Source organism: Mastigoproctus giganteus, chromosome 9 (genome assembly GCF_048544385.1).
Source record: "Mastigoproctus giganteus isolate SK-2022 chromosome 9, ASM4854438v1, whole genome shotgun sequence".
NCBI lineage: Eukaryota > Metazoa > Arthropoda > Arachnida > Uropygi > Thelyphonidae > Mastigoproctus > Mastigoproctus giganteus.
The window spans coordinates 70,975,746-71,001,952 of record NC_143583.1 but is presented as its reverse complement, the minus strand read 5'-3'; the positions used below and the strand labels follow the sequence as shown (position 1 = coordinate 71,001,952).

The window sequence follows — 26,207 nt, the reverse complement described above, 5'->3', positions numbered from 1 at the left end:
ATAAAGTATTCCAAGCAGTGCAGACAGGATGTCAGAGCAGCTCATGGGGGCCTTGTCAACAGAATACAGGAATTTTTCTAGCAGGGATAAGGAGGTGATTATCTCTTTATATAGGCAACAATCAGGCCACACCTGGATATAGAACTGCTGGTACAGAGAATGGCAATGAGATTTGTGAGGGATACCAAGGGTTGCTTTTACCAAGAAAGATTAGTTCTGCAAATTGCAGTGTCTGAAGACTAGGCACCTGCAAAGTGATCTGATTGAGGTGTATAAGGCCTTGAATGATTTCAACAGCCTCAGTGCTGATGGGATTCTTCTTTTTGCTCAGATTATGCACCCAAGGGGGCATAAATTCAAATTTAGGAAAGACAGTTTTAGAATAGATGTGAGGAAATTTGCGATTTGCAAGCAGATGGTTGATTGCTAGAACAAACTTCCATCTGTCATTGTGGAATTTGACAGATTAAATAAATTCAAGGAAGAACTAGACAAACTTTTGGAGTAAATGGATCGGTGAATTAAGAAGGGGCATTTTTTTTTTGGCTGATGCTGCACGAACTTGTTTTCTTGCATCATATGTCTCTATTAATGCTAATGTTATAACTCAAAATAGTACATCCTTTGGGAAAATGGAAACCAGAATTTACTTCAGCTATAATACACTATTTTCTGTAGTAAATTTCTATGATGTTTTTCCCCCCTCTCTCCCTATATGACGATTTCCAGGAATACCTTAATTACGTAACTGAAGGAGTACTTGTTAGAAGAAAACAAAGCTTTTTTTTTTTAACCTTCACATACTGCTACTCAGCTACATTGGCCATTAGCTTATGTGGCTGAGTTGCCTTATCTCCTATTTATGCACTATACTGTAAACTTCCAGCATGTCTTAGATGGAAGCATAGGACCACTATAAAAAAAACTATAAAAATTATAAAAGAAATTAATAATTTTGAAATTTTATTTTTGAAGTATATGAAACACTGTTGTTTAATGTCCTTATTTTAAATTACAGCATTATTTAAAAAAAAAAACTACAGCAACAGCAAAGTTACATTTAAAATATTTAACCCATTTCATCCACTGACTGAAAAATAGTTAAAAAAAAGAAAAGGAAAAAAAAACTGTACAAAATGAAATTTGCTATATAAAAATGCTTGCTTAATAGATTGTCTTTTAGCCACTTATAAAAACATTAGGGGGAAAACCAGTTAAATTTTATTTCTTGCTGTAATATGCTTCACTTATAATGCAGGTGCTAAAGTTGTTCCCTGACACCCATGCTATATTGAGGCTGCGCCGTACATTTATTTCTTGAGTTTTAATTTAATTCATCATATGCTGCAGAAGAATATTAAGATGGCCCAATGGAAATGTTGGGGTTTAATTTTAATTACTGTGCAAGATTACTTTCCAGTTTAATTTTTTTTAAAAATTTACTTTTTGAAATGAAGTAAGAGTGCAAAGTTTTCTACGATTACAATTTCCTGTATGGTGTGTGTGTTACAAAGACTATATAATCCAAGGAATGTACACATAAAATCATAAAACAAATATCTTACCCAAGTGCAAAATCTTTTGCTAAGCAAAATTCCCAAACATGTGACATAATTGGTGCATCAGCCCTGAAAATAAATAGAAGCTTAAAATCAGTTAATTACAATAACTCAACACTTGCCATAGAATTAATCTGACAAATTTACTCTAAATTCTTTAGTTCTATAAGCTTCACATTTGTCTTTTCATTGTTTATTGTTAGTATAAGTACCAGCAAAAGATGCAAGGAAGCACACCATAGCTTTTTGCAGTATCAGCCAGGAAGGAGTAAGGAAAAAAAATGCAACCTTCTCTTCAATTCCATTTGGTTACATATACAGTCCATTCCAGTTATTTGGGACACATTGGGACTAGTGCATTTTGGCTCGATTAAGCGGCTGCCCCAATTATCCGAAGTTTCACATAAACAGTTAAAAATACAATGTACCCCCCCCTTTACAATTGGTTCAGTGTACAATCAAATCATGTTACAACGAACTCACCACAGTAAAGTACCGTTCACTATACGATGTGTAGTAAGCGCCGGTCATTGTGATCACGTTTGTGAATTGAATTTTAATTCTATTAAACAGCGATTCTAATTAGTGAAAATAGGAGGAATATTATCCATAGGCTATAAAAGCAAAGATATATTAAGAATAAATTTACCCTTTATTACCTTACACCAATTAAAAAATTAAATGATACGTGAAAATTGGAAGAATATACATGATAACTGGAATAATTAATACGTACTGTAATATGTACATACGAACTAGTTGACATTTCTATTCACTGACATTTGTGGGGGGGGGTTAAAAGATAAGCAATCAATATCAAAGAACACGGCACACACAAATTGCAAGTAACACAATATGCGCAAGTGAGAATGTAGTAACGAGTTACAAAGCTTTAAAAGCAGGAATGAAGAGAAGATCTGAAAATTAATTTTTTTATATTATTGAAGATTTCATGTGTAAACACATTTCACCATAATAACCCACAGAATTCCAGCTGTCAGTATTATCGCAAATTCAATAAGATCGAGTTTACTATCCGTTTATGATAGATTTCATTAACAGAAAAGCCCAATAAACAGGTGACTGCTAATTGTTTTATGGTTGTGACCTCCAGAATTTCGACCAAAAAACGTGGTACCGTCGGAGACAATCGTAGGGTAATCTCCAGTGCTGCGGTCTCCTGCCCCGATTAAACGGCAGGCTGTCCCAATTAATCGAAGTAAGTCCTGGCTATTTTCTCGATTGTTTCTGTTTTTTTAAGATTTGCCCCAAATAAACGGCTGCCCCGATTAACTGGTGGCCCAAATAACCGGAATCCACTGTATATCTACAGTCGAATTTGGTTATAGTGAGCATCAAGGGATCAACAAAATTTTCTTGTTATAACCATTCCTCACTATATCAGTGATGAGTTAAATCTACCTCCTATTTTTTTTTTAATTTTCAATAACTTGATAAAAAGATAGATTCAAAAAACAAAATAAATATTAGAAAGAAAAAATATATATACCTACATATTAATTATATTAATATGCTTGCATAAACTACAATACACTTAATATTAAACACAATTTATTTATCTGTAATTTTAAAACCATACACTCAATACTAGCCAATTTATTTCTCCGTAATTAAAAACAATACTAATTAATAATAAACATGATTTCAATTAGTCTTTTTATTTATGAATCTTAAAATTGATGTTTGTAATCTTGCACTTTCTAAATTTTTTTTTGGTTATGTTCTTTTCCAGTGTCAATATGTAAATATTGTTTATTCTTCCACAATGTGGATAATGTTGAAGAGGACAAAGAAAACTTTTACGCACGCATTTTTTGCACCATGTTCTAACTCAAGAATAATTTCGACTCTTTCACGAATCGAAAGACTTTCTTTTGTTAGTAGACATGTTTCTGAAGGAAGGGTTTGTTTCTAACTGATTTTACCTTAAAATGACAGTAAATTGATAGGCATACAAACAATTATTGTTTCCAAAATTCTTAGAAGTCCTGAAATAAATTTCAGGTGGTTTAGTGAATACAAGACAATCTGTAAATAGAGTAATGCGACCATAGAAATTACAAGCAGAACGGCAATGCACTATTGTATAGCCCCCGTCCACGAAAGGACAAAGTTAGGTCATAAACTGGCCTCTAATCTGATGCAGGTGGTCATAAAAACTAAGTCGCCCCTTTCATTTTTGTCTATTTTAAGAATTACTACCCTGAGCAGTTAAGAATGTTTGCATGTTTACATAGTTATCAAAATTTGTACTGTATATCCGTGTAGTATGCTTGTTATAACAGCGAGTGATTGTATGGGAATACGTGTAAATTAAAATCATTATGCTATTTTGCTCATTACAGCATTGATCTCATTATTTCTGTGCTCGTTATAGTCTAGTTCGACTGTACATGATTTTCGTGAGTTGGCTCTGTAGCACATTCATATTTGTACATTTTTCATGGGTTGGTTATCCAGAGCATAGGCACTTTCAAGACTGTTTCAGGTAAGGTGTATGTGTATGTGTCCGCCTGAGATCATGAATTTGCATCTGAGATATAGGATATATGGGATTACTATATCTCAAATGCAAATTTTTTAATTTATTGAAGTTGAATCTAGTTGCAATTTCTGTTTATATTCCAGATACATTGATCACAGGTGACGCATGTAAACACATGGATCAGGAGTGTTTATGGTAGTCATCTGACAAAAATATCATTGACTGTATTTAGTCATCACATAGCTTTTGTGCCTATGGCCAATTCAAACATTGTACTATTGCATTCGCCTGTTGAGTATACTAGGCCATGGAGAGGGCCAATAAAAAATAAAATTTTTTATTGGCCCTCTCCATGGCCTAGTGCTCAACAGGGTAGTTGAAATTAATGAAAATTAAAGAATCTACAAAAAAATTTACCCTTTCTTCTTGTGGACAATCTGAAACTAGATAAAAATAAATTCATCACAAGCAAAAAACATATGATACCGTGAACCAAGTATATCGCTTTTAGAGCACTCTCTAAACAATGAAAGTGACGATCAGCAAAATCCCAGTCGTCATGCAAACAGCCGATGGTTTAATTTGTTTGCTGATATCTATCATTTGTTCATTTCGTGTGTCTTTCCTTTTACAGTGCTCATTTACTGCCAGCAATTGAATGACCACATATTTTTATTATGGCACAGCACCTCTAGTTTGTTTTGATGCACTTTCTAGAATACACACTAAACTGTGCACCAGTGAATGTGTATTCTTGGTGCGCAAATTGTCCGGTGCAAAGACCTGATTCCAATACAATTTTGATCTCCTCCATGCTAATAGCCACTGAGAAAATTTATCAGTTGCAAGCAGCTCAAAATAACTAACTGGATTATCTGATGTACAAGTTAAAGTATGCAAGAGCATCATCATGTTCTGTTGTTACTCAGCAGATACCACCACGAAAACAGCACCATTTCAAGGCTATCTGGCTTTTCCTTGGTGGGTAGGTAGGCACCCTGGTGATACAATGATGACAATTCAGTAATGAAGTATAATTCCACAATATGAGAGAATATATACCACAATATGAGAGTTCATTTCATATACCTGATGGTATATGAAATGAATTAGACTAAACACATATTAGGGCTTAAGCCCTAAAACACGTTTAATCTAATTGGATTATTTCTCTGAGGTGCTGGAACAAGTAGGCTCTCCTTTTTAATAACTGGAAGGGATTTCATCTGCAAAGAATAGTAATGCTGGCATCTGTTGTTTATAGCCGTCTAACACCAACAGATGCATTTGAACAAGATTCAGAATCCACATCACTTGAATAGAATTCTATTTCAGTATCAGATGACAAAATATAAAGAGCTGATTCAATGTCATCAGCTTCAACATACTGTCCATCTGTGTTCCTTTTCAGTCCTGAAGGCCCTGGCTGTGGATTCATTATAACATAACAACCCTTTAGGGTAAAATTTTGTAGGAAAGCACTTTTTACACAAAATTTTATTAGTAGACACACACTAAGGATGATGCTTTGTTTATCCGAAACTAAAGAATTAAAGTTCAATAATCTTCAAAAAAATTTTATATTTTCTTGTGGAAAATACTAAAAATTTTCAAAACATTTTACCTTTTCTTCTTGTGGAAAATACTAAACTAGATAAAATAACTTCAACATAAGCATAGAACACATGAGACAAAGTATACAGCTTTTAGAGTGCTAAAGAGTGCTCACTGGACAGTGCAATTGACACTAAGCAAAATTCCAGCCATAATGCAAATAGGTGATGGTTCAGTCAGTGTGCCAATAGCAATCAGTTGTTCATTTCATGTGCCTTCACTTTTACAGCACTCATTTATTGACCACAATTGAATGGACACATATCTGCATTAAGGCACAAAATTTGCAATTTTGTTTTGACACACTTTTGTCTTCAGGCAGCAAATATGTTAAGCTCTTTGACTATCCAAAACTAGGGAAGTCAGATTAATTATCAATCTACTGCTTAAAAATTAACTCCACTCTCTGTCACATAGTTGTTTAGTTTCTGCTGCATGCCTTTTCTACGGGTATTTCCATAGGCACTGTTCTGAACTGGCATGTGTAATTTGACCTTTCTTTCAAATTAATCTGAGCATTAACTTGGCTAGTCTATGTCCATTCAGCGTTCAACTCCAAACTCACTGAACTAACTTTTTCTCTTCCTCGTTTATCTCATTTACTTTTTTCTGTTCTTTGGAATAAACTGATTTTGCTTGCATTTCCTAAAAATCGCAATCTACAGAAATTCAAGTTCAGTGTCAACAATTACCTTGTCTTCTCAACCTTCGACCCATACACAGCACTAGGCAATGTAGGTACAAAGGTACTATAGGTACTGATATCTACGTTGTTTAGGATCACCATAAGGGGGGGAGGGGATAAATAAAAATGGAATAAATTTCCAGTAGAAATAAAGAGCTTATGTAAATGTGACGAAGAATTTGACAGATTCTGAATGATACCATATCTTGCACCGACTTGCCTTTATTAATATTAACATAAAATTTAAATTATTAGTTTACTCTTGTTAAATATTATTATGCAAAAGAAAATCTTAGACTGTTACTTACCATGAATGCTCTGCATTTAGACCAATCTGTAATTATAAAAATCAAATTTTTAAAAAAATTGAATTTTTAAAAATTATTTCTTTTTTTTAAATTTTACTAATAAATGACAGCTTAATGTGAATAATATCTGAATTAAAACTATTTCCAAAATACAGTTGACTGCAATAATCTAAAAACAGTAAAAAACTACTTGGTGCTGAAGTTGAAATTCAGCATTATTTAATCTCTATGGTGTGCTAATTATATATATATATATATATATATAAACAAATAGGGATGAATATAAAAGTTATTAGCCAGATCATGTTAATGCCATTTCTCCTTATGTTAGCTATATCTTGCTTTTGTATAAATAAAAAATAATACCACAACAGAAATTGAAAATTATAGTTGGCCTTCTTTTTTCCTTTTTCTATATATTCATTTCGAAGGTATCTGTCGGGCTAAATGTTATCTTGCCTGTTTACTACTAAATTATAACAAAATTAAGTTTAAGATTTGGACACTGTTAAACAGGCAGATGGCAATCAGAAACAGATGGCTCTGTTAATTATTGGTAGGATATATTGAGGGGGTTAGCCCTTAAAAAAGTCCCTTTCAATGTATCTCTACACCAACAGTTAACTACATAATCATCATTGTATTATATATTTATATTTTATTACTAATTATATGTTTATTTCCAGGGTTTGGCCTTGTAGGTCTACATGGGCTCTTTTAGTCTTTATAAGTTATTTTGGCCTTATGGCTTATTGTAAGCTGTATACTGTTGTGCCCATATACATGTTCAGCATCTGTATAGTACTTATTGTGCTTTTACTATAATAACTATATATATATATATATATATTAAGCAAAGAATTATTTGTAAATTTTAAGATAGAGAGCAGTACCGATTAATGCCATCTAAGTGAAAGATTGTGCATTACATCAGTCTGTATTGATATGCTCCAAATATGATAGAATAATATAAAAATTTCCTAGATATGATAGAATATGGTAGAGTAAGATTTTTATCAGATTGATAATGAGGTAGCAGGTTGAGGTGAGATTAGGTGCAGCCTGCGAAAGACCTGTGCATCAAAAACGCCCAAGTAACATGCAAAGGCCCAACGTCGGCACTGTGGCAAAAACCTAGAAGTACATAAAGTGAGAGTAAAACAAAATGAGATAAAATGTAAGGCAAAAAGACGAAAAAGCAGTAGTGGTAGTAACATAAATGGAAATATGATAGAGCAAAAATATATAAAATAAAATAAAATAATAAGGCAAAATTATAAAAGTTATAAATTGTGTTAATTATGGGTTAGGAGATACATTGAAAGGGATTTTTTCTAGGGCTAATCCTCTCAATATATTGGCCCATAATTAACGTAGCTATCTGTTTCTGTTGTCAACTGCCCACAAAACTAGGTTCGAATATATATAAAATAGTATGATGGTAATAATGTAGTACCATAGTGCATCTAGAAATTTAGCAGTATTATAAAATAAGGGCTAAAAGTTGATAATAAACAAAATGTAGTAAGTAAAGTAATTTGGAAGTAATGTAATATCATGGCCTAATGCTGGTAATAGCCGATTTTGATTGATAGTTTACGGGCGAGATGACTATTAGCCCGACAGGTAGCACAGAGCATAAAATAGAGCAAGAGTTCCATCCACTGTATTACATTAGCATGAGCTAAAGGAAGGAGAACGGAAATAGGATAAAGAATAGCAATAAAATACCTCAAGCCCCCTCGAATTGCTCTAATTGTTCATGAGGTATGAAAGAGTAGTAGAATTAACTACCCCAAATTACTTTACTTATTACATTTTGCTTATTATAAACTTTCGGCCCTTATTTTATAATACTGCTAAATTTCTAGATGCACTATGATACTACATTATTACCATCATACTATCTTATAATATTCGAACCTAGTTTTGCGGGCAGTTGACAACAGAAACAGATAGCTACGTTAATTATGGGCTGATATATTGAGAGGATTAGCCCTAGAAAAAGTCCCTTTCAATATATCTACTAACCCATAATTAACACAATTTATAACTTTTATAATTTTGCCTTATTATTTTATTTTATTTTATATATTTTTGCTCTATCATATTTCCATTTATGTTATTACCACTATTGCTTTTTCGTCTTTTTGCCTTAACGTTTTATCTCATTTTGTTTTACTCTCACTTTATGTACTTCTAGGTTTTTGCCACAGTGCCGACGTTGGGCCTTTGCATGGTACTGGGGCGTTTTTGACACACAGGTCTTTCGCAGACTGCACCTAATCTCACTCAACCTGCTACCTCATTACCAATCCGATAAAAATCTTACTCTACCATATTCTATCATATCTAGGAAATTTTTACTCTACCATAATCTATCATATTAAGATAGAGAGCAGTACCGATTAATGCCATCTAAGTGAAAGATTGTGCATTACATCAGTCTGTATTGATATGCTCCAAATATGATAGAATAATATAAAAATTTCCTAGATATGATAGAATATGGTAGAGTAAGATTTTTATCAGATTGATAATGAGGTAGCAGGTTGAGGTGAGATTAGGTGCAGCCTGCGAAAGACCTGTGCATCAAAAACGCCCAAGTAACATGCAAAGGCCCAACGTCGGCACTGTGGCAAAAACCTAGAAGTACATAAAGTGAGAGTAAAACAAAATGAGATAAAATGTAAGGCAAAAAGACGAAAAAGCAGTAGTGGTAGTAACATAAATGGAAATATGATAGAGCAAAAATATATAAAATAAAATAAAATAATAAGGCAAAATTATAAAAGTTATAAATTGTGTTAATTATGGGTTAGGAGATACATTGAAAGGGATTTTTTCTAGGGCTAATCCTCTCAATATATTGGCCCATAATTAACGTAGCTATCTGTTTCTGTTGTCAACTGCCCACAAAACTAGGTTCGAATATATATAAAATAGTATGATGGTAATAATGTAGTACCATAGTGCATCTAGAAATTTAGCAGTATTATAAAATAAGGGCTAAAAGTTGATAATAAACAAAATGTAGTAAGTAAAGTAATTTGGAAGTAATGTAATATCATGGCCTAATGCTGGTAATAGCCGATTTTGATTGATAGTTTACGGGCGAGATGACTATTAGCCCGACAGGTAGCACAGAGCATAAAATAGAGCAAGAGTTCCATCCACTGTATTACATTAGCATGAGCTAAAGGAAGGAGAACGGAAATAGGATAAAGAATAGCAATAAAATACCTCAAGCCCCCTCGAATTGCTCTAATTGTTCATGAGGTATGAAAGAGTAGTAGAATTAACTACCCCAAATTACTTTACTTATTACATTTTGCTTATTATAAACTTTCGGCCCTTATTTTATAATACTGCTAAATTTCTAGATGCACTATGATACTACATTATTACCATCATACTATCTTATAATATTCGAACCTAGTTTTGCGGGCAGTTGACAACAGAAACAGATAGCTACGTTAATTATGGGCTGATATATTGAGAGGATTAGCCCTAGAAAAAGTCCCTTTCAATATATCTACTAACCCATAATTAACACAATTTATAACTTTTATAATTTTGCCTTATTATTTTATTTTATTTTATATATTTTTGCTCTATCATATTTCCATTTATGTTATTACCACTATTGCTTTTTCGTCTTTTTGCCTTAACGTTTTATCTCATTTTGTTTTACTCTCACTTTATGTACTTCTAGGTTTTTGCCACAGTGCCGACGTTGGGCCTTTGCATGGTACTGGGGCGTTTTTGACACACAGGTCTTTCGCAGACTGCACCTAATCTCACTCAACCTGCTACCTCATTACCAATCCGATAAAAATCTTACTCTACCATATTCTATCATATCTAGGAAATTTTTACTCTACCATAATCTATCATATCTAGAATATATATATATATATATATATATATATATATATATATAGGAAGCAAATAGATACATAGGAAACTATATAAGAAAACAGAAAAATGAAAGTTGTTAAAAGATCCCATGCTCTGTTGTAGTTATACTATTTTACATAATTAGCATCATTGCCTCACCTTAAGGTTTTTTTCTCAACTATTTGGGTACAGCCTTCAAATCCTCTTCCCATTCCTTCTTTCTGAGGTATATCCTCTCTAACACAATGTTTTCCTATATTTTTTCCCTATCACCTCCTACCATGTACTCCTTCACTGTTATTTTAAATGCACTGCCATAATTCTTTTTACTGCATTCTCTCTGCTAGCTGCCTTATATGTGTCAAACCATTGTCATTTTGCCTAATTGGTTTGCATTTGGCAGGATGAAATTTTGAGTTTCAAAAGAATGTATTCATACATTGCAACACAATTAGTTAATACAGCCACTCCCCGACTTACGTGAGGGTTGCGTTCCGCAGACCTCCACATGTCAGAATTCTAAATGCTTATGTAGCACTCGAAATTTTGATTGAATTTGATTGAAGCAAAAAAGAAATGTTCGAAGAACATGAAAATAGAATTATTTATTATTTTCTTTTATCTCATGCACTGGAAAAATTACAAAAGTGTACAAAATTAAAAAAATTTCAAAATTATAAAATTACAAAACGAGAGAGGAGACAGGCATAACTTCAGCAAGTTTTACCTTTCAAGCATCGTTGTCAGAATTAACTCTCCAGCTGATAAGCTCGCTGCTGCGGAAGTTGAGAGCTGTGGAGATTTAGAAGGAGTTTTAGCATTAGTAGAGGAATACAATGCAAGAAAGCAAGCAGCATCAGCCAAACTTTTAACTTCAGCATCAGCCAAAAAAAAAAAAAACACACCTCCCATTTCACCCCTCCATTCATTCCAAATGCCTGTCTAGCTCAGCCTTAAATTTATTTACGCTATCAACTTACACAACAAAAGAAGGAAGTCTGTTCCACCAATCAACTACCTGCTGGCTAAAGGCAAATTTCTGCACATCTATTCTACAACTGTCTTTCCTCAATTTGAAACTGTGCCCCTCCTCGGATTCTTAATCTGAGCAAAAGGAAGAATTCTATCAGCATTCAGCTTGCTCAACCCATTCAAGACCTTATACACCTCAATCAGATCACCTCGCAGGTGCCTACTCTTCAGTCTCTGCAATTTGCAGAACCTAAGCCTTCCTTGGTAAGAGCACCCCGTTGTTCTCCTCACCAACTTTGTTATCTTTCTTTGTACTCATTCTAGCAACTCTACATCCTTCCTAAAATGAGACCTCCAGAACTGTACACAGTAATCAAGGTGTGGCCTGACTACTGCCTTGTATAATGGGATAATCACCTCCCTGTCCCTGCTAGCAAAATTCCTATATATCATTGACAAGGCTCCATGATCTGCCTTGGCAGCCAATCTGCACTGTTAGCGAACTTCATATTTGACTGCACAATTACCCCCCAGGTCTTTTTCACTTTCCACTTCCCTGAATGTAGGTATTCATTCATGTAGGTACTGCTCTTCATTTTTCCATGAAGAGCAGTGTCCATTGATTACCACTCTCTGTCGTCTCCCACTCACCCAACCCTTTATCCATTGTAGCAACTTACTCTTAATGCCATACCCCTCCAATTTGTATAGCAGTCTTCCATGTGCAACAGTATCAAAAGCTTTCCCGAAATCCAAGTATATTATATCAAATTTACTTTTTGCATCCAGTTCCTTTGTAACCACATCAAGTATCCAATCAAATTGGTCAAACAAGACCTCCATTTAACAAACCCATGATGTGTCTTAACTATTACTGCAGTCTTGTCTAGATTCTGCAATGCCTCTTTAAGCAGTAACTCCATTATTTTCCCTGGAACACAAGTTAAACTAACAGATCTATAGTTACTTGTGTCACCTTTTGAACCCCCTTTATGAATTGGTGATATATTTGCACACCTACAGTCATGGGGTCCTCCCCTGAGTCCAAGGAAGCTCTCATAATTATGGCTAAGGGTTTGTTTACTTCCTTTGCTGCCTCCTTTAATATAACTGGATAGATCCCATTCATCCCAGGTGCCTTTTTTATGTTTAACTTCAATTTCTCCTTCACTTTGCTCTTAGTTATCACAAAATCACTTAGCTGCCTGTTAGAGTTTGATAAACGTCTGGCATTCCCCTCCCTGAATAACTCATGTGTGAATGTAGATGCAAAATACTCATTCAGTTTATCAGCTACTTGAGCAGGATCATTAACAGTCAATCCATCTATGTTAAGTGGACCAATCTGATTAATTCCCTTCCTTCTAGAGTTAACATAAGTAAAGAACTCTTTGCTGTTTTACTTTGCATACTTTGCCAAAGATTTCTCGTAATCTGCCTTTGCCCACCTAACCTCCTTTGTGACTTGATTACAGACTAGTTTATATCTGCTATAGGCTTTTGTGTCACCTGATACTTGATATGCATCCCATACATTTTCTTCTCTGCCATTGCCATGAGCCTCATTAATTCAACTGACATCCATTTAGGCCTGAACCTTGAACAGTATTTCTTAGTTGGAACGAAAAGCCTAGTAGCCTCCAAAATTAAGCCCCCGAAGGCTTGCCATTTAGAATTCAACGTTGGTAACATCATCAGTTGAGCCCACTGTACAGAATTTAAAAACTGTCTGAGACCCCTGTAGTCACCTTTACGAAAGCAAAAGCCCTTCACTTTAGCCTTGATAGTAGTTACATCTTTAAGTAATTCCCACGTCAGTACATTCTGATCACTGTCACCCAGTGGTTCCTTTATCTGCAAATTCTTAATGCGTGAATAATCACTGCTGATAATCAGATCAAGAGTATTATTCCCTCTGGTTGCCTCTCAAACATGTTGCTGTTGAAACAGTCGTCCAATAAATCAACAAAAATCTTGGTAGTGTGCTAGTGACCAACCCACAATTTCCAGTCGATATCTGGAAAGTAAAAATCCCCCATTATAAGACATTTTTATTTACTGGCCCACTTTATTTCTCTGTACAACTGCTCATTATACTCATCAGATTCATTAGGACTATAACACACACCTACTTTCACCTACTTCTTTCTCAGTGCTTATGTTATAACAAACAGACTCAAAATTGCATTGTCCACCAACATCAATTGCATTCACTTCCTTAGAATATTTTTTCCAACACACCACAAAATTTCTCTGCAGCTGCAGAATCTGCACTGGTGACATCGCCACATACTTTAATGTTTTGGAAACCAGCGGGATGCTTGAACCTATTAAATCACCCGTTGATTGCCACAAACTTGGCTTGGGGTTCGGCGTACTCTTAACATCTTCATAAATACTTCTTGCTTTTGCTTGAATGGCCATTGGAGTTGCTTCTGAATCTGATTTTCCATCCATATTATTAATAGCTTTTCCATATTCGATATGGCACCTGAACGCTGTTTTGTAATCACAGTTATCTTAAATGCGTTGATCCTTTAACATGTTCTTTTACACGTGCACTGTCCCTTAAAACAGTAGACACTGTTGAAGCAGCGAGACCTAATTCCATGCAACAGATGACAAACTTTGTCCTGCTTCGTACTTCTTAATCATTTTCATCTTAATTCCTACATCAATTTTGTTTGGTTTCCAAGCACTGCGACCACATTTATTTATGTTTTTTATATGATTGAAGATTTCAGTGAAGGGAACTCATTTCACCATAATACCGTAACGTAAAAACTCACACAATTCCAGTTATCGGTATTATCACAAATGCAATAAGATCGAGTGTACCACCTGTTTATAATAGATTGCGCTAATAGAAAAGCCCAATAAACTAGAAAGTGCAAATTGTTCTTATTGTTTTAGGGTAGTGACCTCCAGAAATGTGTTTTAGAAAAATTGATTCTTCTAATGGAAATATGACAATGATGAAAGTGTAATACAATTTCCATTAAAAAATGACCTTTTAGAGAGAAAAATAACTTAGTTATATTTGTTCCAAGACCTCAGAAGTTGAAAATTTCAACTTCTGAGGTCTTGGAACAAATTACCAAAAAAAAAAAAAACACACAATGTGTTATTGGGTTCACATTACGATATTTTCAAGATACCTCCATTTATTCCTACAGGATGTAAAATACATTTCCACGATTTTTTTAAGTTTGCACCGGTCAGCAAAAACTTACATAAAGTCAAATTTCCATAAGTCAAGTATTACATAAGCCAGGAAGTGCCTGTATTATTAAACAACTTTCTGACCTTTGTATGTCAAACTTGTTACAACATTTGCCAATGCCATTAACAAACATTAGAAACAATAAAAAATCCTGTGGACTCCAATTAGGACCCACACATTCAAGTGCAACAGCCTTTTATAAATGACTTTTAGATTCTACAATTTAATCATCTCTTATCCACCGTAGTAACTCCATAACAATCGCACACTGCTGCAACTTACATAAAAGGGTTTCATGTAAGATTTGATCAAATGTTTTCCAAAACTGATATACACTTCATATGTGCATTCGGTTCTTCTGACTCTTTTTTGACGACTTCATATAATTTGTATTTGGTTAGATATGGTTTCTCTTTAATAAACTCATTCTAGTCTCATCATTCACTGTTTCTAGTCTCATTATTTTTTTTTCCTATATTCAACCAGTCAATGAACAGCACATCCATAGCAACTTATTAACCCTCAAATTCATGGGTATATTTTTCTATAATTATGTTTTTAAATTGCCTAGGTCCATTAGACTTTTCAATCACAAATGGTGGTAATTTCTCACCAGTAACACTTATAGCTAATAAAACATAGTCTCTCTCTCTTTCTCTTTCTAAAAAATTTCTCACCTTCATAATTGTTACCATCATGATAATAGAAAAAAATTGGCATTAGTAGAGGCTTATGATGCAAGAAAGCAAGCTTATATAGCATCAGCCAAAAAAAAAAATAAAATAAATAAATAACTAAACTTTCCCATTTCATCTATCCATTAACTCCAAATATTTGTCTAGTTCTACCTTGAATTTATTTAAGCTGTCAAACTTCTACAATGGCAGGTGGAAGTTTGTTCCAGCAATCAACCACCCACTGGATAAAGGCAAATTTCTGCAGGTCTATTCTACAACTCTTTCCTCAATTTGAATTTATGTCCTCTCAGGCAACTAATCTGGGCAAGAGGAAGAATTCCATCAGCACTGAGCTTGTTCAAACCATTCAAGGCCTTCTATACCTCAATCAGATCACCTCGCTGGTGCCTAGTCTCCAGACACTGTAATTTGCAGAACTTAAGTCTTTCTTTCTAAGAGTAACCCTTTGTTCCCTTCACCAATTTCGTTGCCCTTCTCTATACTCGTTCTAGCAGTTCTACATCCTTCCTGAAGTGAGGCCTCCAGATCTCTATACAGTACTTAAGGTGTAGCCTGACCATTGCCTTATACAAGGGGATAATCACCTCCTTATTCCTACTAGAAAAATTCCTGTATATCATTGATAAGACACCATGAGCTATTCTTGCAAACTGTCAGCACTGCTCAGAAAACTTGATATCAGACTGCACTATTATTCTCATTCTCAACCACCCTGAGTGGTTGAGAATGTAACATATTAACTGTGTAGTACTACACAGTTGATATGTTACTCTGGGGTTACTGCTACCCATATGCAGTACTTTACATTTGTCAATGTTAAACTCCAGTTGCCACCTCTCAGCCAATCTGCTCAACTTTTCTAGATCCTGTTGAAGTAGCATATTGTCATTAGTGTCATTAACAATCCTGCCAACCTTCCTATTGTCTGCAAACTTGGACAATAAACCCGATATACCTTCATCAATATCATTGTTAAATACAGAAAACAAAAATGGGCCCGACAAGGACCCCTGGGGGACACCACTAATAACATAAGTCCATGAAGAGTGTGTCCATTGATTACCATTCTCTGTCTTCCCCCACTCAACCATCCCTTTATCCATAGCAGTAACTTGTCTTTAATGCCATACTGCTCCAACTTATACAGTAGTTTTCCATGTGCAACAGTATCAAAAGTTTTCCTGAAATCCAAGTATATGATATTAAAATTATTTTTTGCATCCAGTTCCTTTGTGACCTCATTGTAGTATCCAATAAAATTGGTCAGATAAGACTTCCCCTTAACAAACCCATGCTGTGTCTCAATTTAACTGTAGTCTTGTCAAGATGATCCTGTAGTGCTTCTTTAACCAGTGACTCCATTAATTTCCCCAAAACAAAAGTTAAACTAAGAGTTCTGTACAGGTAGTTCTCGACTTTACGAGTTAATTCATTCCTAGTGCGCACTTGTAAAGCGAAAATTTATTTCTCACAGACATAAGGTTAAAAATAGGGGTTACGTTGCCAACAATGAAATTATTTAGCTAATTATTATTATTATTATTAGTCATATGGTGCAAGGAAGCCTGAGGCTTATGCTGCACACCAGTCAACAAAAAATTTCTGAATTACCCTGAGTGAGAGAGAGGAGAGAGAGAGTCAGAAGTAGAAGGGAATCACCAAGAAAGAAGGTGTGTCAAGCCCATACTCACCAGATGTGAGCCTCTGGGGTGAATTAGTTTATGTTTAAGCAATGATTGATTTATCAAAAGAAATGAAAACATAGCCTGTAAAATCAAGCAAATTATAATAATAGAGAAATTATTTATGACTTACAAATATTAAAAAATGTTTATTCTTCATCATCATCGACTAAATGCACATTCATTGATCACTCATTATTGGCTTGGCACTCGTTGGTTTGTTGCAGAAGGAGTCATCTTCTTCAGAAATGTTTCGAGAGATTTTCAAATGTTCCAAAAATGTTTTCTTTTAATTATAAATTTCACAATTGAATGCATAAGCATTTTTTAACGGCACACACAATTTGCAACTAACACGATTCGCGTGGAGTAACAAGTTTACGAAGCTTTTAAAAAAAAGGAATATTTGTTTTTTATACGATTGAAGATTTCAGTAAAGGGGAAATACATTTCACCATAATAACATAAAAAACCACAACTCCAGCTATCGGTATTTTGGCAAATGCAAGATCAAGTTTACTACCCGTTTATAATTGCTTGCAGTAACAGAAAAGCCTAATAAACCGGAAAGTGCAAATTGTTTTTATGGTCGTGACCTCCAGAAATATGCTTTAGAAAAATGTCACAAAGGTGTTTAAAATTGATTCTTATAACAGAACATATGATAACGATGAAAGTGTAGTGCATTTTAATGATTTGAATTGGTAACAAATAATTTACAAACCATGCTCACGACCTTTTATATGGCCTTAAGGTCACTCGTGACATTTTAGAGAGATAAATAGCTTAGTTATATAGCAAAAATTTCAACTTCCAAAATCTCGAAATGAATTACCAAAAAACAATGTGTTATTGGGTTCACATTACGATATTTTAATGATACAATGGTGTCTCTGCAAATGAATAATATCGTAAAGCGGGGTACACTGTATTGTATAGCTATGCACGTGGTTTGGAATGCGGTATTTACGAATGTTTAACATTCATTTTATGCAATTAATGTTCATATTTTCGATTCTGTTGATACTTGATACTTGGGGGGGGGAAACTCGTAAAGCAAGAACTGCCTGTAATTACTTGTGTCACCCTTTTATCCCCCTTTGTAAATTGGGTCACGTTTGCACATCTCCAGTCCATGGAGCCATCCCCTGAGTCCAAGGAAGTTCTCATAATTATGGCTAAGAGTTTGGTTACTTCCTTTGCTGCCTCCTTTCCCAGATGCCTTTCTTATGTTTAACTTCAACAATTACTTTATCATACACTAGCTCTCTGCCTGAGTTTGATAAACTTCTGGCATTCCCCTCTCTGAATAACTCCTCGTGTGTGAATGTAGATTTGCTGTTCTTCTTTGCATCCTTTGCCAAAGATTTCTCGTAATCTGCCTTCGCCTGCCTAACCTCCTTTGTGACTTGATTACACAGAAACTTATATCTACCATAGGCTTTGTGTCACCTAATGATTTATATGCATTTTTCTTCTCTGCCATGAGTCTCACTAGTTCATCTGACATCCGTTTAGGCCTAAACCTTGAACAGTACTTCTTAGTTCAAAATGCCTAGTAGCTTACAAGATTACGTCCTTGAATTCTTCCCATTTAAAATTTGCTGTTGGTAACATCATCAGTTAGTTCCACTGTATAGGCTTTAGAAACTAGTGCCCAAAGGGGACCCAGTTTTTAAACAAGAAGCAGTGCAAGAATCACTTTCACCTCCGCCTGCGGCTACTATTAATCTTTTAGTCTGTGAATCTCCCCAAGCTAAAAGTTTTCCATCCCACCTAATACTGCCTTGATAGCATCAAATATTCTTGTACCCCTTCTATTTAAGTGTATCCCATCCCTATAGAAGCAGTCTCTCCTGTTAACAAGCACAGGCCACGCTACAAAAAATTCTACCCCACGAGCCATGCACAATCTCTCCAGGGCCAAACTGATTGATAAGGCTCTCATCATGTACTTCCTCCTATTTTGTCAGCACAATTGCAAACACTTTCAAATTTAACCCTAAATCATGGCTTTTTTTCACCACTGACCTGTATTTGTTAAGTAAGTTGCAGATCTACTCTTGATTTCATTAGTGCCAACGTGTATAACAATATCATCCTTTGTGTCCTTAAAAGATGATATCTGCTCTACAATGTCACCAACTTTTTGTCCATGGCAGACATACTCTGGTCCTATGCCACCTTTCCTATACTTTTTACACAATATATTACCTGTCTCCCTGACAATGGAGTCATCAACAATAACTATCTCCTAAGGGATCAGTGCATTCTGCAATGAAGGTTGCCGCTGTGTAGCTTGATGCACAGAAGGGAGATCTGGCAGTGAGTTGAGCAGCTGAGAGCTTGATGGGTCCCCCACGTTAATACCTTCACGGCATCTACCCTACTCTTCAAACTCTCATAGGCACCCATCAGAACACTAAGTTGGCACCTAATTTCTTGACACTCTTTGAACCTAGCAGATACAAAGACATCCTCCTTGGCTAGATAATGGCCTGTTCCAGAAAGCTCCAAAAACATTTCACAACCTGTGTATTTTTTGAGGCTGTGATGCATTGGAGAACCATCCCCCTCGGTTCTCTGCACATTGCTTTGCTGCTCTAGTCTGGGGCATGATATCTGATTGAATACAATGAAAATTAATAAGATTATAATCAATTATCAATACTCCACTATCTAATAGATTTCTAAATGCAGTGATACATACTATGCTATTTAGTTTTACATTAGCTACCTATTTACCATAATTAAAAATTTGAATTTCCTACCACTCGCTCTACACTACAACAATGGCGCCAAGTTTCGAATGAAACACCCGTTTTACATATATTAAGTAGTAACCTACAAAATCTCTATCTAAATTAAAAATAACAAGCATAACTAGGTCTATAAAGTTACTTATAAAGTACGATGTAATATGACAATCAAGTAAATAAAATGGCAAAAAACATATTTCTTGGAGATCGAATTTCACTGTATCCACTTGTAATTACACTCAGTGCCCTATCCAGTCAGATATGAAGTTTTCTGAGAGTGCAGACAGGCTGCAAGAGTAGCTCATGGTGTCTTGTCAATGACATACAGGAATTTTGCTAGCAGGGAAAAGGAGGTAATTATTCCCTTGTATAAGGAAATGGTCAGGCCACACCTTGAGTACTGCATACAGGTCTGGAGGCCTCATTTTAAGAAAGATGTAAAGGTGCTGGAACAAGTACCGAGAAGGGCAACGAGATTAGTGAATGGAACAAAGGGCTGCTGTTACAAAGAAAAGTTCTTGATTAGACCGGGGTTCGAGCCCGTCACCACCAAATACGGAGAATGCGGAAAGGTCAGGAAATGACCACCGCATATCCCGGAGCAATATGGCCTTAGTTGCTAATGCTCCTAAAAACCAAATAACAACAACAACAACAAAGAAAAGCTTAAGTTTTGCAAATTGCAGTGCCTGGAGACTGCGCCTTTGAGGTGATCTGATAAGGGCACCTTGAATGGGTTGAGCAAGCTAATTGCTAATGGGAGTCTTCCTCTTGCTCGGATTACTCACCTGATGGGACATTAATTCAAAACAATAGATGTGCAGAAATCTGCTTTTAGCCAGCGAGTGATTGATTGTTGGAACAAACTTCCATCTGTTGTAGTGGAGGTTCACAACTTAAATAAGTTCAGGGCAGAACAAGACGAACGTTTGAAGTGAATAGATGGGTGAAATGGAAAAGGGTTTTTTTTTGGCTAATGCTATACACTAATGAGCCAAAACATTATGACCAGCAAGTCATTATGCAAATTGAAACAACTGCAGGTGAACTACGGCGCATGTGCGGATCGGGACACTATAAAAAACACCTGATACTGAGCTCCGTTAATCAGTGTTACTCTTGTTCTTCAGATGGGAAAGGTAGCAGATTTAAGTGAGTCTGACAAAGGCCAAATTGTAATGGCCAGACGACTGCGTCAGAGCATATCCGAAATGGCACGGCTGGTGGGATATTCACGGTCAGCCGTGGTTAGTACCTACTAAAAGTGGCCCAATGAGGGGAAACCCACAAACTGCCAGCAAGATGTTGGACGACTACGGCTTATTGATGCTTGAGGTGAGCGAAGGCTCTCCCGGATGGTACGTGGCAGCAGAACGGAAAATGTGGCGCAACTCACCAGTAATTGGAATGCTGGTGATGGGAGTAATGTGCCACAACACAAAGTACTTCAAACCCTGATGAAAATGGGGCTGCAAGGTCACTGTCTGCTCCGAGTGCCCATGCTAACCACGGTCCACCGACAACATAGCCTACAATTCAGCAGGCGAGCATCGAAACTGGACGTTGAGTGATTGGAAGGTCATCTGGTTTGATGAATCACATTTCCTGTTGCACCATGTGGACAGTCGTGTACGTGTGCATCGTTTGAAGTGATGGCACCTGGATGCACTGTGGGATGAAAACAAGCCGGTAATGGCAGTGTCATGCTTTGGTCGATATTCTGCTGGGAGACCCTGGTCCAGTCATCCATGTGTTGGGCACTCTGATGTCTACCACCTACCTAAACATCATTGCTGACCGGGTACACCCTTTCATGGCAACGGTCTTCCCCTCTGACAGTGCCATCTTTCAGCAGGATAATGCACCATGCCACACCACCTGGATTATTTGAGACTGGTTCGCAGAACATGAGGAAGACTTCCAAGTACTGTCCTGGCCTCCAAATTCCCCAGACATCAATCCCATTGAGCATCTGTGGTTTGTGTTGGAACAGCAACTCCGACCTGCGAAGTCTCAACCATAGACCTTACAGTAATTAAAGGATCTGCTGGTTACATGTTTGTAACCACAAGACACATTTAGAAATCTTGAAGTGTCTGTGCCTCGCCGGGTACAAGCTGTTTTGGCTGCAGTTGTAGGACCAACATCATATTAGGTAGGTGGTCATAATGTTTTGGCTCATCGGTGTATAGGCTTGCTTTCTTGCGTCATACCTCTACTGATTCTAATGCTATTGCAGCTGAAGCACTAGGTATTATGTTTGATTAAATAATCATATAATTATGTTATAATCTCTGTAAACTGATCAGAGAAATTAATGGGCAATGACAGATGCAGAGGAAAGAAATGTTCTTGGTTCAGAAACTAAGTGCAATTTACTAAATATAAAAATCATGAATTTTTACTATTTGCTTATTATATTAATCACAGCAGAAACATGAAATATATAATGAGTTAAGCATACTATGATCTGAGAAAGTGTTTCTATTTGTTTATTTTTATTAAATCACAGATCTTATATGTGTTGCATCTCAATTACCAGTAAAATTTCAGGAGAAAGTAAGTAAAGTATAACAAATATTGAGTTACGCTTACCTCAACACGTTGTAAAGTACATGTAGTGAAGTGAAAACAATTACAGTCAGTCCTCATATAACACGTGTTTACACTACACAAATTCGTTCATACACAATTTATAAATAGGGGAACGATATCTTATATAACACAAACCGAATTCGCTTATGCACGATCCGTCTTTGTGTTTACAAGAATTGGAAATTGAACGCAGAATCACTCCAACCGAACACAACACGATAGGAATGAAGAGAAGATTCTGAAAATGTATTTATGTGTTTTATATCGGTGAAGGGGAAACACATTTCACTATAATAACGTAAAAACCAACACAATTCCAGCTATCGGTATAATCACAAATGCAATTAGATCGAGTTTACTACCAGTTTATAACAGATTCCACTAGCAGAAACACAACTGGAAATTGTTTTTATAGTTTTATGGTAGTAACCCCTAGAAATGTGCTTTAGTAAAATGTGAGGTGTTAATAGTGTAGCTCAGCCTTTACGGTGTTGTTTATTCAGTTGCTACACGCGCGCAGCTTTGTTTATGTGTATCAAGCGTGCCTCCTCGTTTTGTAATTGTGCTTTGTTCCCTAAAAATGAGTAAAATACTTAAAAGGTGTGAAAAGGAAGCGTCCTGGTGAAGATACTGCAGATTCAGAGAGAAAAAGAAAAGCAATATCAATAAACAGAGGCAGACAGGGTCAAAAATTCTTACCCGGGAAAATTTATAGTGGTCTCATACTCTGGTTTATGGCCAAAATCGCACCGGCCTCCGGCACACCGGGGTTTCCCCAGTAAGGCTTATGGCCAGTCCGCCTCTGTCGATAGCGAAAAAATATTGAAATGCTTTGAGCAAAATGAAAGACCATGTGATATTGCACATGCTACAGACCTAAATGAGGTAACGCCGAGAATTAGAAAGAATGCAGAGAAAATAAAAACAACTTTCATAGCAGGAACAACTCAAAGTGTAATTAAAATCCATTAGATTAAGACACAAAGAACTGGAAGAGATGGAACGCTTGTCATCTGTTTGGATAGAAAATCAAACAAAAAACAAGTTTGCTTACGATAGAAGTAAAAGCATTAGCAATATTTTATTAAGTAATAGTCGTAATAAAATGTGTAAGTATTTTATTACGATTATTTATTGTGTTTGGTAATGTTTTGGTTACAAATGTGTGTTCAATCTTGGGTGGTCAGCACCTAACCCCATTTTTCCCATATGGCCTGTTGTTTATATTGCACGATTTTGCATTGCACGAGGGTTTCTAGGAATGCAACTATTGTGCTATACGAGGACTGACTGTACTTTTATATATTAATTACTTAATTAGTAATTAATTGATAACAATAATTATCTTTATTATTGTTGCAATAAAGATAATTAGCTATTCATTTTACATTTCACTTCTATAAATCACAGAAAAATAAAAAATTAAAATTACATTAAGAAATAAAAATAAAACTTACCTGAAAATGTAATGCACTGTATACATTACCTCTTTTTTGTATTCGTGTATGAGAAAATCTTCTTGCCTATATTTCTGATTCTCTTTGCTGGCAATTCCTCATTTTCAGCTTTCATTCCTATTACCTCATCAGCAGTTTTGTTACATACAGTCGATTCCGGTTATTTGGGACATATCGGGACTAGTGCATTTTGGCCCAATTAAGCGGCTGCCCCAATTATCCGAAGTTTCACATAAATAGTTAAAAATACAATGCCTCCCACCTTTACAATTAGTTCACTGTACAATCAAATCATGTTACGACGAACTCACCATAGTAAAGTACCATTCACTATACGATGTGTAATAAGCACCAGTCATTGTGATCACGTTTGTGAATTGAATTTTAATTCAATTAAACTGCAATTCTAATTAGCGAAAATAGGAGGAATATTATCCACAGGCTATAAAAGTAAAGATATATTAAGTAAAAATTTATCCAATTAAAAAATTTAAATTTTTTTTAATTGGTAAGGTATTACCTTATCAATTAAAAAATTAAATGATATGTGAAATTCGGAAGAATATATGTGATAATCGGAAGAATTAATACGTACTGTAATATGTATATACTAACTAAACTAGTTGACATTTCTTTTCACTGTCATTTGCGGGTGGGAGTTAAAATTTAAAACAGTAAAAAGATGAGCAATCAATAACAAAGAACACGGCACACACAAATTGCAAGTAAGACGATACGCGCAAGTGAGAACGCAGTAACAAATTACGAAGCTTTAAAAATAGGAATGAAGAACAGATTCTGAAAATTATTTTTTTTATATGATTGAAGATTCCATAGAAGTGTAAACACATTTTACCATAATAACCCACAGAATTCCAGCTGTCGATATTTGCGCAAATTCAATAAGATCAAGTTTACTATCAGTTTATGATAGATTTCACTAACACAAAAGTCCAATGAACAGGTGACTGCTAATTGTTTTTATTGTTTTATGGTTGTGACCTCCAGAAATCCGACCAAACTATGTGTACGGTTGGAGACAATCGTAGGGTAATCTTCAGTGCTGCGATCTCCTGCCCCGATTAAACGGCATTTTGTCCCAATTAAGGGAAGTAAACCCTGGCTATTTTCTCGATTGGGTTCTGTTTTTTAAGATTTGCCCCAAATAAGCGGCTGCCCTGATTAACCGGTGGCCCAAATAACCGGAATCCACTGTATATGCTTATAATGCTCATGTAAATCAGTGTCTCACAATATTCTAACCATTACTTGCTTTTTTTTTATTTTGCTCAAATAAACCCTTGACTGCCCTTGTCATCTTTCTTTTTGGTTTATATTTATTTTATGGCTTTACTTTTGTGGAACTTCTTCACTGGAATGAACGCATTTGTGGCTTCAATCATAAATCCCTCAAGTACTTCCCATAATGAATCCATATCCAATAATATAATTATTAAACTGTTAACTGGAGAGACAACTCTCCAGTTAACAGAGCCATTTTATAACAGTGTGGTCACTACCCACTATTGATTCCTGCACTGTTTTGTTTTTATGCAATTTGTTAAGAACTAGATCAATGATATTAGAGCCCCACCCCCTTTACTTTCTATAACATGCTGAAATGATTAACAGTTATACAGAACCCTCAAGAAACTGCAGGCAAACAAACAAAAATCTATTTAGATAATCTGAATGGACAAGAAAAGAGACTTATCATACTCTTCAGAACTGTTTTTTCAGAACGGCATTTAACAAACAGTTCTGAAGATAATTACATTACATTATCCCTCTACAAGCAATTCATCTTATATCACACAGCTCCAACATCAATCTGAACTTGATTTGATTCTGGGTACAGTCTGATAACTTTCAGAATGCTGTTGATAAGAAGCAAGATCCCCCACTCTCCAAACCTTCCACATCTTTCCTGTTTTCAAATAAAATTCCTTGTCCCTATCTCTGAATGGCACCCTGTTTCCGTTAGTTCTACTATATTAGCATAGATGATCTAATAAAAGATTAAATTTATTTATTTACAATACTCCTGGAATTAGAACAAATGAAATTATTTATTTTATGGCTTTACAAGTTTGACACGTTCCTTATATCTGCTTAAGCCTGTTTTTCCCAATGTTATGTTTATATGGTTTTTAAACCAATGCTTATGGTTTTTCATTTTTCAGCATCCCTTTCTTTGCATGAGGCAATGACAGTTGCATATAAGCATTCACATGGAGGGTGGAAGTGTG

General features: G+C 35.5%; 1 protein-coding gene across 3 annotated transcripts in view; it reads right to left on the bottom strand.

The window, feature by feature from the left end:
• The window catches only part of whd (carnitine O-palmitoyltransferase whd), a 333,289-nt gene that overhangs the window by 101,790 nt on the left and 205,292 nt on the right, over nt 1–26,207 (bottom strand). For all 3 annotated transcript variants that reach the window (XM_090381653.1, XM_090381652.1, XM_090381654.1), the window contains 2 exons: nt 6,673–6,698; nt 1,566–1,628 (listed from right to left, as the gene is read on the bottom strand). In XM_090381653.1, the coding sequence (XP_090237779.1) occupies nt 1,566–1,628; nt 6,673–6,698 (89 nt within the window). The remainder of the gene's footprint in view (nt 1–1,565; nt 1,629–6,672; nt 6,699–26,207) is intronic.